This window comes from Cetorhinus maximus, unplaced genomic scaffold (assembly GCF_964194155.1).
Source record: "Cetorhinus maximus unplaced genomic scaffold, sCetMax3.hap1.1 HAP1_SCAFFOLD_1376, whole genome shotgun sequence".
NCBI classification, from domain to species: Eukaryota; Metazoa; Chordata; class Chondrichthyes; order Lamniformes; family Cetorhinidae; genus Cetorhinus; species Cetorhinus maximus.
In genome coordinates this window covers 1-13,332 of record NW_027597317.1, presented here as the reverse complement: position 1 = coordinate 13,332, position 13,332 = coordinate 1, and the positions used below count along the sequence as shown (strand labels likewise).

The 13,332-nt window shown below is 38.4% G+C and overlaps 1 protein-coding gene across 4 annotated transcripts in view; it reads left to right on the top strand.

Moving 5' to 3' along the window:
• The window catches only part of eif4ba (eukaryotic translation initiation factor 4Ba), a 36,554-nt gene extending 23,481 nt beyond the window's left edge, over positions 1–13,073 (top strand). For 2 of the 4 annotated variants that reach the window (XM_078536643.1, XM_078536641.1), the window contains exons 7-15: positions 298–396; positions 2,304–2,489; positions 3,062–3,305; positions 5,429–5,523; positions 8,456–8,699; positions 9,400–9,464; positions 10,286–10,409; positions 10,810–10,879; positions 12,916–13,073. In XM_078536643.1, the coding sequence (XP_078392769.1) occupies positions 298–396; positions 2,304–2,489; positions 3,062–3,305; positions 5,429–5,523; positions 8,456–8,699; positions 9,400–9,464; positions 10,286–10,409; positions 10,810–10,879; positions 12,916–12,987 (1,199 nt within the window). In that variant the 3' untranslated portion in view covers positions 12,988–13,073. Of the gene's footprint in view, positions 1–297; positions 397–2,303; positions 2,490–3,061; positions 3,306–5,428; positions 5,524–8,449; positions 8,700–9,399; positions 9,465–10,285; positions 10,410–10,809; positions 10,880–12,915 lie in introns of all 4 variants that reach the window. The other 2 variants (XM_078536642.1, XM_078536640.1) reach the window with 1 other exon arrangement.
• The last annotated feature ends 259 nt before the right edge of the window (positions 13,074–13,332 follow it).

Sequence of the window (13,332 nt, the reverse complement as noted above, 5' to 3'; positions counted from 1 at the left end):
AGTACTGGCAATATTTGCCAATTTTCAATGCGTAGCTGCTCCTTATGATTTGAGTTCAAGATAGATATATGATGTACTATGACTGCTAATCACCTACTCCACTAATTCATGTGCAGCACTTCCAGCATGTCTTAACGTTGTGCATACAATGTAGAAGCCTAAGTTGAGCAACACTTAATAGATTTTTCATGTGAGATCATTAATCTCCATTGATTCCGTTTTCAGATTTTAAAGGTAAGCATTCTTCGGTATACAGCTTCTTGAAACGCTTAACCTTTCTGGCTCCTGGTTTTGCAGGAACTAGGGACCGCTATGAGTCTCGTGACCGGGATGGTCTTCGTCGGGATGGAGATAGATACAGGGATGATAGCTTCAGGGATCGTGGGTATGACAGAGGTGAGTTCACTAATGCTTACAGCTACAGGGTGAACCATGAAGCACCTGCCCTCCCAGTACATTGTGAGCCACTGTTGGGTGCGCAGCAATGAATTAATATTGAAAAACAATCACCTTGGTTGTTGGATATACTAATTTGAATACTAAAGTAAAACAAGTAAGTCCACTCAATCTAAATTAGGACTGTGCCCATCCACTTTGGCAACAGATTAATATCACTGAAAATACTAGTCATGTTTGTTTAAAAATAAATCTCAGCTTCCCCAAAGTTTAACAATGTCCTACTTAAGTGGAAATTTCTGTAAGCATCCCAGATAAACAAACACTGTACAGTAAATTATTTGAAAGGAACTCAAATATTTTTTAATTTGTTTTTTTTTGTTGGTTCTTCTGTAAATGCTCTAAATCAGGTATTGCTGTGTGTGGCCAGTTCCAGCACGTACATTGTTAGGGTCAGCCTAACTTGCAGTGCCTTCTGACTAGAATATTGCATCATTTATAAGGTACTCTAAAGGGGAAATATGCTTAAGAGAACTTAATTTTTTGATGTAAACAGTCTGTATAAATTTGCCAATTTTGTTTAAACTATGTCCATTATATGTTATTGTATTATTGTTTTAAGAAAATAGGCTTCCTATTTATGAACCAGCGATCTGTTTATAGCACAGTGCTGGTACATAATCATTTCCTCATGCACTCAGAGTGCGATTCAGCAAAGCCTAGGACTGGAGCAAAGCAAACCACAACATATGTTTTAGAACACTTGGTGGAAAGATGGGTTGCAAGTGCAATCACATTGAGTTTGTTTTTTAAACATCAGAAAGTTAAATTTGAGCCAGTAATTGGCTGCAGTGCTCAAGACCGAAGGTTGCTGCACATCGAATCTGTAAGTGCAGTTGCTATATGTTGTACTTTTTAAAACTTTTAAAACTATACATCAAATAGGTACAGACTAGAACACAGATTTAAATGTCCAAATTTGAACTGTGGGAGGCTCTCAGCAATATTTTTCCCTATTTGACTTTACTTCTATTTGCAAGAATAATTTTCACTGTAGCTACAGGGTATTTCCTGAGGATATATTGCCAAGAATCTCCCTCTGTTAGTTGGATCTGAAGTATTTTTTTAAGCCCCTTTAGACACCCCAACATATTGCAAGAACTTTAAAAAAAAATTAGTTGCTTTCGATTAGCTCTGGAGAATCACATTTTTATTCTACTCTGTTGGGACTGTGATCATGCTCCCTTTCATAAAAACTCAAAATCATTGCCATATAGAACTCTTCCCCACCCCCACTCTTCATTTTGAGAACCTCCAAACTCCATGTATTTGCAAAATATATACCTGAGCCAGCAGATTTTTTTTAACCTACTGCTGAGGAAATTCTGACCAATGTTATCCTATTGCTAACTTGCTGCATTGTTCTGCGATTACTATTGTTGCAGATATATTTTTGTTCATAAAACCTCCTTTTGATTAAAGTGGACCTATTAGTATGCTCTCTGGGTTGGTGCCTTTCACTATTTGTTCAAGACCGAACAACAGTATGAAAACAGCTGGCTATATTTTTAGTGTTTCTTGGGACCATGGCCTTTTAATAAAGAATATAAGGGAATATGTAGTATTTTGAAATATTGGGTGTTATTCCATAAGCGAAACAGATTGCATAAATGTGATCAATGGATGTTAAGTGCTTAGCGTTTTCCTGCGAATAGGAATTCTGTAGAAGTATATGTTCTACTGAGATTAATAAAATATGGAAAGGTACTGCAGTTTCCACTGAGGACAGAGTGAATTAGGTGCATTGTATTGGTTATGTAGGTGAGTAAATGGAAATAAATTTCTTCAAGCGATAACCTGTTCACTAGCAATTGAAAAATGTCTCAGCAGAATGAATTGTTTTCCAGGCTCCCGGCGTGTATTTGGCAGTGGCTTCAGAAGAGATAATTATGATGACAAGCGGAGTGATGATTTTCGAGGTGGTGGCGATCGTTACAGCGACCGCTACAATGATGGATTTGACCGCTTTGAAAGAAGAGATGACAGGAGAAGTGACTATGGCTCAAGAGATGAAATGAGACATGAAGATAGAGGTAGCTGATTTCGTACTAAAGGAAATGTTTTCATCAAAAATGAAACTTTGAAATACCCTTGGAAAAGCTCACATTGCATTTTGAGTCTTTTCCCAGTAACAGTAAACTTGGGTTAAAGCTGAATGTTGAACTTACCTGCATGTGTCATCTTACAGGTTTTGTGCACTACCGTCATCAGCCCATTAACTTTTCCCATTCACATTTCCATGATGGATTGTTGGTTCTATACTGAAGAAACTTGTAATATACTGCTCTTCTCCTTCTCTGGCCAAAGTCAGAATTGATGGTCTACAAACATTGTGTACAAAGTTGTCATTCAGTAACTTAATGTTACTGAACTTCATCCTGTGATTCCTGTCACAACTGCATTGTGCATGTCACCATGCTGAAAGTCACATTATGCTGAGACTTTTCATTATGATTTTGTATGCATTAGCAGTTTGATGTTGCTAGGCAAATCAGCTGAAAAACATCTCCCAGAACATTGTTTTGTCTCCAATTATTAATTGCCTGAGTGAATTTGGAATTGTGCTGTGTTTTAACCACTTTGTGTTACGGACTTGTATCAATAGGTTCCATGCAGAGACCTAAACTGAACCTCAAGCCTCGCAGCATTCCAAAGGAAGAAGTTGTCCGAGCTCCTCCTGCACAGTCATCTGGAAGATCTGCATCCATATTTGGGGCCGCCAAGCCAGTAGACACAACAGCTAAAGAACGAGAGGTTGAGGAGCGATTGAAAAAAGAGCAAGAAAAGTATCAGCGGCAAATAGAGGATCAAGAAAGGGGGATTAAAGGGGTCAAGCAGCCAAGGGAAAGGTGAGCCAGTCCAAGTGGGCTCAAGCTCTTTTCAGGGTAAATTAAATAGGTCAAAAATTGTATGTGCGTGTATTTCACTAGAAATGCCACGATCCAGGAAGAGCTAGTGGTATGTTTGGTTATTGCACTGAAATGCAGCAGAGCTGTTTGCTTTTTAGAGAAGTGCAACTTTATTCTAAATAATTGTTCATCTTGCAAACCCCTGTGGAAGCTCAACATCTAAGTATATAGTCAGAAGCACTTTATGCCACTTTAAGGCAGTGTTGTCTTACCTACATGTCTTTATATCTGAAGGTACTAATTTTGCAGCATTTGTTTATTCAGACATAGCCTACACTCTTACAAGCTCTTGATAACAATGCTTGCATATATTCTTGAGGTTATAGAGGCAACCAGCTATTAAATATGGCTATTCAGTGCCAGAGATTGAACTGACAACACTCTCTAATTTGCTCACAACTGTGGCTTTTTAAGTCTTCAAAAGGTTTAAGCTGCAGTACCTTCACCATTGATCTCAGCTTGTGCCATCCGTAGTGCCATGCAAGGTAACCTAAACTTCTGATCGATATTTTGAATGCTAATACTTTTTAGAATACATCAGTATGCAACATTTATCTTAACATTTCATAATTCAAGTATTGCAGAAATGAAAGCTGTTTAGTATTAAAGATCTTTAATCTTGTGCAGATAAATAGATGTGGCATTCAAAAAATCCAGCAAATGTGAACATTAAGGCTAAAAACATTAAGTGAATACTGTTTTAAGATGAGATTGACATAGTCTGCAATGGGCTGCGGCAGCACAGAAGCTGTGGTGATTCAGGGCACATAGAAATTTGTTTAGGTAATCTGTAGTTGAGCTCGATAATGTGCTGCCTACCTGGTGGGGGGTGATACTAACATTTGCATGGAACAAAGGGTGTTTCAGAGTGTGTTGTGTCGGCTAAAGGAATGATAATGATTCAGTTGTCCATAACCATTATTTCACTTGACCAGTCTCTGTACCCTCAATTAGCACAGTGCCCTAACTAGTGAAATATGTTACTATAGTCGCTGCTCCTTATCAATTGACGATAAAGGATTGACCACCTAAATCTGCAGATATCGCTCCAGCAGCAAAAAAGGAATCAACTTTTGCTTTGCATTTAGAAAAGTGATACTTTATGATCATAAGAAATTGAAGCAGGGGTTGGCCATTCAGCCCATTGAGCCTGCTCCGCCATTTAATAAGATCATGGCTGATCTGCCTGTGACCTCAACTCCATTTTCCCGCCTGCCCCTCCCCATAACCCTCAGCTCCCTTATAAATCAAAAATCTGTCTAACTCAGCCTTGAATATATTCAATGACCCAGCCTCCATTGCTCTCTTTGGAAGAGAATTCCGAAGACTAACAACCCTGAAGAAATTTCTCCTCATCTCCGTCTTCAATGGGAAACCCCTTTTATTTTTAAGTTAGTTCTGAATTTCCCCCATGAAACATCCTCTCAGCATCGATCCTGTAAATTACTCTTCTGTCCCACTGGATGCTTGTAAAATGCTTTTTTAAAAAATGTTGTAGTGAGCAGAACATTTTTTAATGTTTGTTTTTCCTATTATTTACATGCTTTGAGTCTATGTTGATTAGCTAATATCAAAGATGCCTGTAGTTCTCCCACCACCCCTGTCCCCCCCACCCTATTCACATATGAAAATTCTTCAATGTAATAAAAAAATAACTGATAACTGGGAGAATAACATTTGCTGAATAACCCACAGCACCATGTAACTGGTGATGTGGCCTAAGAATAAGAAAGCATTGTTTGTTAAAGATTGCAATTCTTCCACCTGCTGTTTTAGCAAGGTGCAAAACATTAAATTTACACATTAACATAGCAGCTAAAATTTGTGAAATTTTGACACAGTTAATTTTAAAGTTGTGTAGAAGAAATGCCCAGTTTACTTTTCCTACATTCTTATGTACATGTGGTTCTAAAGAGCAAAGTATGAGTTGACACCCTGAATTATTTGGAAATGTCTCTATTGACTTAATTGACTTTGAGTGATAACTAACTAATTTTTTTCTCAGTCAACATGTAAATCTTAGTTGTTGGTGCCATTTAGTGATGTACCTTGGTTCAATGTAGGCATCCAAGCTGGCGCAGTGAGGATCAGCTGGAGCGTCCAAGGACTGCTAGTGATTCTTCACAGCCGACCGATACCATTGTTTCTGCAGGTCGAGGTAAAATTTAACTTTTATGCTGGGTATTTAAAAGGTTAGGTGGATGAATGTTGAGTGAGTAATTTTGAATTTTATGCTTTTTAAGCTGTTGAAGATTGGTTTCTAAAGTGAATGCACAGCTAATGTATTATTTTTAACACTTGCCAAATTTGCTGCTTTAGGTAATTAAAAGTCTGCCTATTTCGTTGCAAAACTTGAGTAATGACTCCATACAGAAGGCTTCTGTTTAATGTGCATTTGTAAACTTGACAACATTATTACACTCAAGTCATTTTTGTCAATTATTCAACGTGTGTGTCACAGTTTCACCTAGTTGACTTCAACATTTTCATAAACTAAAACTTATTTATTACCAAGTAGGGAATCTTAACAATGAACAAATAGCAAGTAGGTCCAAAAACTATTGATTAAGAGGAGCTTTTATCTATAAAACAGAAAGGAAGGGGGGAAGCAGTGAAGTAACCAGTGATTTTCTTGAAAACGCTTTTAGCCTGTAGAATGCCGTAATTAAAAATATTTGCACCAACACATGAAAACTTTAAAGTGTGGAAATGCTTTAAATTAATCCAAACAATTGTGCAATCTGCTGAAAAGCCATCCCTTTTGGTAACCTGGGGCTTGAAGCTTTGTTCCTTTTCCCTAGTTTTATTTTATTCAACTTGATTTTTATCATTATTTTTCTTGCCTCTGCACATTCAAGCACAAGGCTTAATTTGTGGGAACATTATTATAGTGGAATAAAATGGACGTTACAGGTATTAATTAAAGTAGCTCCCTCATGCAATAAAAATTACCATGGCTTGTCCTAGAATCCAGATGACTCTGCCTGAGATAGTTGCTGATGTTGGTTATTGCTTTGAAAGCATCCCAGTCGTGAGTGGATACCCACCAACTGTTCCCCACAGCTGCAGCAGGAGCACTGCTGCTTCTGGCACTTCACCAGCAGTCTTCACACCAACCTGGCCTTTCCTTTTGTGATGCCCCAGTTGCTCTCCCAGCTGTTGCTGCAGTTATTCAGTCCCGCGGGAGGAGGTTCAGCTGCTCGGGTGCTTACCATGCAGATCCGCACCTTCAAGCTTAAGCCCCAACTATTCTCTGGTGTCTGTCACCATTTGGATTACAGGCCCTAATGACCACATGTGACTCGCACTGACAGCCCTACCCCCAGCTGCAGGAAAACAGCAACAAGGCTCTTGGAACTGCAGATGTTTCTGGGTGTGGGTGCAGTTGGTTAGTAAATGCACTTCACTGACATTTATCAGACCCGGCATTGTCCTCATGCCACCCTGGTAACCTCTTCACGCTCCCCAGTTTGGGAACCTCTGCCCTAGTTTATATAATATGTAAGTGACAGAATAAAGTTTGAACATGTTGTAGTTGGGGAAATTTCTGTTGTCAAGCATATATGTTGCAGGTAACGATATAACAGATTTGTGTTCCAGTCACTTTTATGTCAGTTAGACAATTTCAAGGTAACTGATTTGGGATCTGGTGCAATCTGCTTCCCTCTCAGCTGAAAATGGTCTTTGAGAAGGGCCTAAATAGGGAGCAGAAAAATTGTGCCACTTTTTTTTTTAAAAAAAGTTTTTTAATTAATGAACTCTAGAATCAGAAATGTAACAATTACAGGAGTTTAGCTGTTTTGGGCACTGGGTAAGTGCATTTTTGGTGCACAGTTGGTCTGTTAGAGGTGTTTGTTTGAAGTGGTAATTTTAATAAGTAGCAACTTTGTAGCCAGTTGTAACAAAATTCATATTTTTTCAAACTTCAATCTAACCAGCAAACAAAGTATAAAACCATGAGCATTTTGTGTTTCTGGTTCATTCAAACATTTTTAGCTAACCTTTTTTCCTTGTTGGAATTTTATTCCACTGCCACTTCGCTACTATATCAAACTTTGTAAAGTCATGAAAGATTAACAGATCTGATATTAAAATTGCAAGTATAACTTTTGACAGTATAGCTTATATTGCAGTAGTAGCTTTTGACTTCACTAAAACCTGTTATAAACTGCTAATATTTTTAAAAGTTGGATGTTTTGCAACTCTTGCCTGCACAAACAGACTGTACACTTCACAACAACATTGACTGTAGTGAAAAACAAAACTGGCCATTACAATGACCTGCACAGGACAATTGCTTCACTTCTGTAAACTACTGTTAATATTGTGTTATCTGAAGCTGAAACTGATCCTCTGCTGTTTCTTTGTATATGCTTCCTAACTGTTTTGGGACTTCAAAGATAGAAGAATGCAATTGCAAAGCCACATAGGTAAAGCTTTGGCTTTTGTGACTGTTTTATTAAGGAAATCCCACTCGATAACATGTCACGACCCTCATGTGTTTTACTTCTATAGAGATGTAAATGTGACAGTTTTATTGATGTGCAAAGACCATACCTGGAAGGTTGCTTCAATGGGACACTACAGCTTAGAATTACTTGTCCATATGTTGGCAGAAAATGGTAGAACCATGCCTCTATTATTTGTTAGTGTATGTAATGAGAAGGCCATGCTTAAGCGGTCAAGTGGAAATATAGGAAGGGAGAGAGGGAGATGGTCTCATACCTCTTGAAATAAAAATAAAAACCTTCGTCCATTCCATATCCTGAGGTTACTGTGTGCAGTAAATTTGTATTCTACAGAGCATGGTCTCTGCCTCTATACATGATTTATTTTGTTTTTTCTCTGCCACTATCGTGCTATTTCAGTCTAACAGAAAATAATATACTGCAAAGCATGTTGATTGTCGATTAGAAAAATTGTAGGCTTGTGGAGTGATATTAAATTCCAGTAAATATGGAAAATCAACATTCATATTTATAGAGTTCATCAAGGTTAGTGTCAAGTTATTAAATTTGTTTTAAATTGTTCTTTTGATCTGAGCTGTTTTTCTACCAAAGTAAATCACTTTCTATGTAACCAAGCTACAGTTAGGAGAGAGAGTGAGAAGTCATTGGACAATGAAATGTTCAGCAAGGAGGAAGAGCCACAGTCACCAGTGTCCAAATCAACTAAACCAGACCAGCTTCCACTTAAGATTGTACCTGCCCCTCCACCTAAAGAAAATGCCTGGACGAAGAGAACAGTTGGAGGTTCCAGTAGTAACCAGAGCGCTGAAGCAGAAGTCACAGCACCTCTTTCACCTGCTAGTGCACTATCAAGTAAACCACTCAGGTAAAGGTTGCAATTTCCAAAGCAAATCTGAACCATTCTAATAAAATTGGAAACTTTTGCATTGTTGAAAAGAGCTTGAGATTTCCCAACAATTACAGACATTAGGGTGTGTGCGCATGTGTCTCATTAGAATGGGATTGGCTTCAGCAGTTGTTTGTGAGCAAATAGACTCCTGACACTTACTTATCCAGGTTTGCACTTGAAGAATATCCACTTGGGAGAGGTACAAGAGCTGCTCACACTCATGGAATTGCATCTTTGTGTAAATCTGTGCCTCCAGGAGAGAGAAACTGGAAGAACAAAAAATTGTTGATTTATTTTGTTTCTGGTCCCTTTGACAATGAAAATTGACTGCAACAGTGTGCTATTTGATATCACAAGGATTAAGTCTCCAGTATATACCTTTTTGTGAAGGGAAGGGATAAGAAAGAGACGTCCGCTAATTTTGTTTTTCCCTTTTTCTGAAGCTTAAAATAGTTTTACTTTCCTAAAATGTTTCCCCAAAGTCTTGGGTTATTTGAATAAATGTGGCACCAGTGAAGGCATCCACTTTGTATTCTTCCGCTGCACATTTTCTTTACTTTTGTAATATTTATAATTTGAGGAATATGTGGTCAAGACTGTCTTTAATTTTGATTTCGCAAACATCAGTGAATTTAAAATGTACTGACAGTTGTCTTTTCACCTACCTTTAATGCAGTTCACCAAGTGGCAAAGCTGGCCTAGTTTCACCTACACATACGAATATGAAGACATCATTTAAGGGTATGACAAGAAATGGTACATTGTTGATCTGAAATTTAAAACCCTAGGCATCTGTCTTCTAATCATTATGAATAGTAATAGTTTTCAGAATCAAAAAGTAATGAATAATCAATTCTTCAAAACAGCTGAATGGTCGATTCATATTACATTGGGTTGTCAATGCTCTGGTTTTCTTTCTCTTGCCTAGCAATTTTTTTCTCCGAGAGTATTACATAATTAATCACTGTGAAATTTGGGGAGTGCATTTTAAAAGCAGTTAGCTGCAGTGAAATTTATTTTGGATGGTTTTACCTTTAACAATATTCTAATTTACAAGTTCTGACATTGATGGAAATGGGGAGATCACCTTTTTTATTCTTCTGTCCTTCTGGAAGAATAATCCTCCGTGGATTCCAGGTCTAACCGCATAAATAAGAAAATCAGTCAATACTTTTGTGATAATGAAAGCCATATTATATTACATTGATGTGCTTTTGTTTAAAAGTCTGTCTGCCATTCAAGTTTACAGGAGTCCAGAATAGTATGGGCTCTCATTGAGTGATCACTGCGCCCACATTCAATTTTTGGTATTCCCGCAAACACTTTGAATAGATCATTTTTGAATAATCACTTGGTGGCACCTGCTGACAGTTTGAAACCTGTATTTTCAATATCCCTCACTCATAGTGGGGGCCAGGAGCTCCTGAAGAGAATCTTGTAATAATGCATCTGTTGAAACCAACCACACCTACTTTTTGCTAACAGGCAAGCACCAAGCAATCTGACCTGAATTTTTATGCACGTTACAAAAATTTAATAGGCATTTTCATATATAATTTTAGATGATAAAGCAGAATCTGAAATAAAAGACAAAACTTCACCCAAAGAACGTGGTGGTGCAAACAGTGGTATGAGCCGGGCACAGAATGATGGCGTAAACAAGGACCGAAGGAAGGAACCAGACAGGTCTGTCTTTTACAGTTATCATCTTTCCAGATTTCTCCTTTTTCATGGATAGTTCTGGCTCCAATTCATTTGTGCCTGATCCTGATGTCCAACATTTGTAGAAAATAGATTAATTTGCAAAATTTTGATTTTGATGTTGGAACATTTTGCCTTGTGTCTTTGTTTTACTATATGGCATAATGTCATGGGAAATGTTGTAGCTCACACTTGGTTCCCTGGTATCGTAACATCGATCATTGGAAATAGAACATTGCCAAATTCTGCTCTAGATTATAACTGCATGCTGTGCACCAGCAAAAGTCAGTTGATATTTTCCACATAAAATGAAGTCTTTCACAGTTCCTGGCATGTTTTTCCAATATATGATCATTAAATAAAAATTATGGCTTTTCTTGCACAGGAAAGATAAAAAGGGCCGTGATTCAAAACCTGTAACTGAGCCAAAGAAATATGAAGAATCACCCACTCCTGTAAGTCGTTGAGATGGTGTTTTAATTGCAAAAAACTAGCCCGTCTGCAATGTAAAATCAAACTCTGCCTTCAAGCTAACAGAAGTTAAGGATTGTTATATTTTCAATTACTAATAACCAATAGTATGATTCGTGTCCGATTTTCAAAAAACTAGATAAATAACAATGGATATAAATGGTCAAATGGAATGCTTACATCAACTTCCAGCTGCTAATTAGAAGCCCATAGGATTAGAGTGCAGTAGTTTACAAATATTCAAGGCTTAACTATTTTAACCCAGTAAGTGGGTAGATATGTAGATTGATCTCCTTCTGTGCCACAATGACTCTACCAGCTCACCAAGTCCATGCCAGCTTTGCTGACAAAATATTTGTAGAAGCGAAGGTGGTAGGAGTAATGGATGAAGTGAAAATAGATGGGCTGTACCGGAAAGGCTGTCTGTGTTTGAGTGGATAAGTCATCTGGTCCGGATGGCTTGCATCTCAGGTTGTTAAAGTGGGGATGAAGATAGTGGAAGGGCTTGCCACAATCTTCCCTCAATACGGGGGGAAGTGCAGGAGAATTGGAGAGTGACAAATGTGATACCCTCGAAAGGGTATAAGGATATTCCAAGTAACTACAGGCTGGCCAGTTTTACATTTGTGGTGGGTAAGGTTTTAGAAGCAGTAATCAGGGAAATAACAGGCACTTGGAAAGGTTTAGGCGGCACAGATTTGAAGCTTTGGGCAAGAGATGCAGGGGGGAGATGTGAGGAAGAACTTATTTTACACAGCGAATGGTAATGACTTGGCACACACTGTCTATGGGGGTGGCGGAAGCAGAAACGATCAATGATTTCAAAAGGAAATTGGATGGTCACTTAAGGGAAATAAACTTGCATCCAGTCCATTTCAGCTCTCTGTAGAGCAATCCAGTCAGAGGGCATTCTGCATCACTGCCATCTTTTAGGGAAGTTGTCCACGGGCAGACTTAAGGTCATTCCACCCATTCCTGGGTGCTCCCTGGAGATCTCTCCATCAGGTTCCAGTTGCTGTTATTTGCAAGGTTGTCACATGGGGCAATCATCAGATGTTCATTACGCATTTATATTTGACTGCTCCATCTGATGTCTGTTCAGTTGGTCCTGGCAACTGTTGAAACTCCTCCACAAGGGATCCCTCTTCAAAAATCACACCACTTTAAACTATTCCTATGGCATATGAAAGTATTTAAATCAAGATGGTGGATAACTTGCTGTCTTGTAGGTTTTCATTATGGCATGCACCCTTTACACAGTATAATCTGATCCATCCAACCTCCCAGGCCCTGCAGGGGCTTGCAGATTAGTGGCTTGTTACTGGGTTTAACTTCAAGTCAAAATGAACTGGTGTCATGGTACAGATCCTGGAGCTTTATCTGACTGCGTACAAAATACATTTTTTTTTAAACTTTGTGGTAACTGTTTAGAGGACAAAATTGGAGTAGGTGTTTTTTTTTTAAAAACGCACTGGAGACACAAACTTTGTGCCAGATTTGTAGAAAACCCTTTAAATGTATAAAACTCTTCATAGATTGTGAGGGACAAACTTGAAATTCATGTAGCCAAGTTGAGGTCACAGAATACTTGTGTTATTGGAGAATGAAGGTCCACAGGAGATGATGTGTTATGAAAAGTGATGTGGAAGCGGTTAATGAAAATCAGTAACTGACCAAACAAATGTTCGAACCAAAGAGTTGACTGTCTAAATATCTGGGCCCGACTTCCTGTTGCCTGGTGACACTTACTACAAAGTGCATTTATGGATGCCAGGGTGAGGACAGGATTAGGCTTAGCTATGATACTGCCCCCACGGAGAATAGTGACAATATTCTGTCCAGGCTCGTATGGAGCGTGTTCTCTTAGGTAAACCAAAATGCTGTAGGTGCTTGAGAGATTGTTCCCCAGTACAAGTAAGACTAAGCACCATCAGGAGAGGGGGGAAGAATCTTTGAGTTTAAAGTTGTAGCTGTCTAATTGTTTATCCTGCCTCATGTATTTGTTCTGTCTTTTGTATAGAAATTCAGCTCAGCCAGCAAATATGCTGCTTTGATGATCGATGCTGATGAAGACGACGACAGTACAGATTAAAGTTCTATTTGAGGAAAACACGTCACTTTCCCCTTTTCAGAGAACTGAAAGAATGAACTTCAATTAAAATGTGACCGTTAACAACCCATATGGCTTACATCTCCCGGAACTTTTTCTTGCATGCTGCTGCAGCCATTGAACATGAAACATATGGAGATTTCATCTTCCATTTAAAAACATGTCGGCCTCAGGCTTTTGAGAAAACATTGTGTGCAGTAGTTAGAATGGTATTTTACATTTGGATATCCCTTTTTTTTTGACCTAAGCAGGTAGAGTTTGGCAAAAAATTATTAGTGGAAGCAGTGGGCCATGGAATAAGAGAAATTATAACTGTCGGTGCACTTT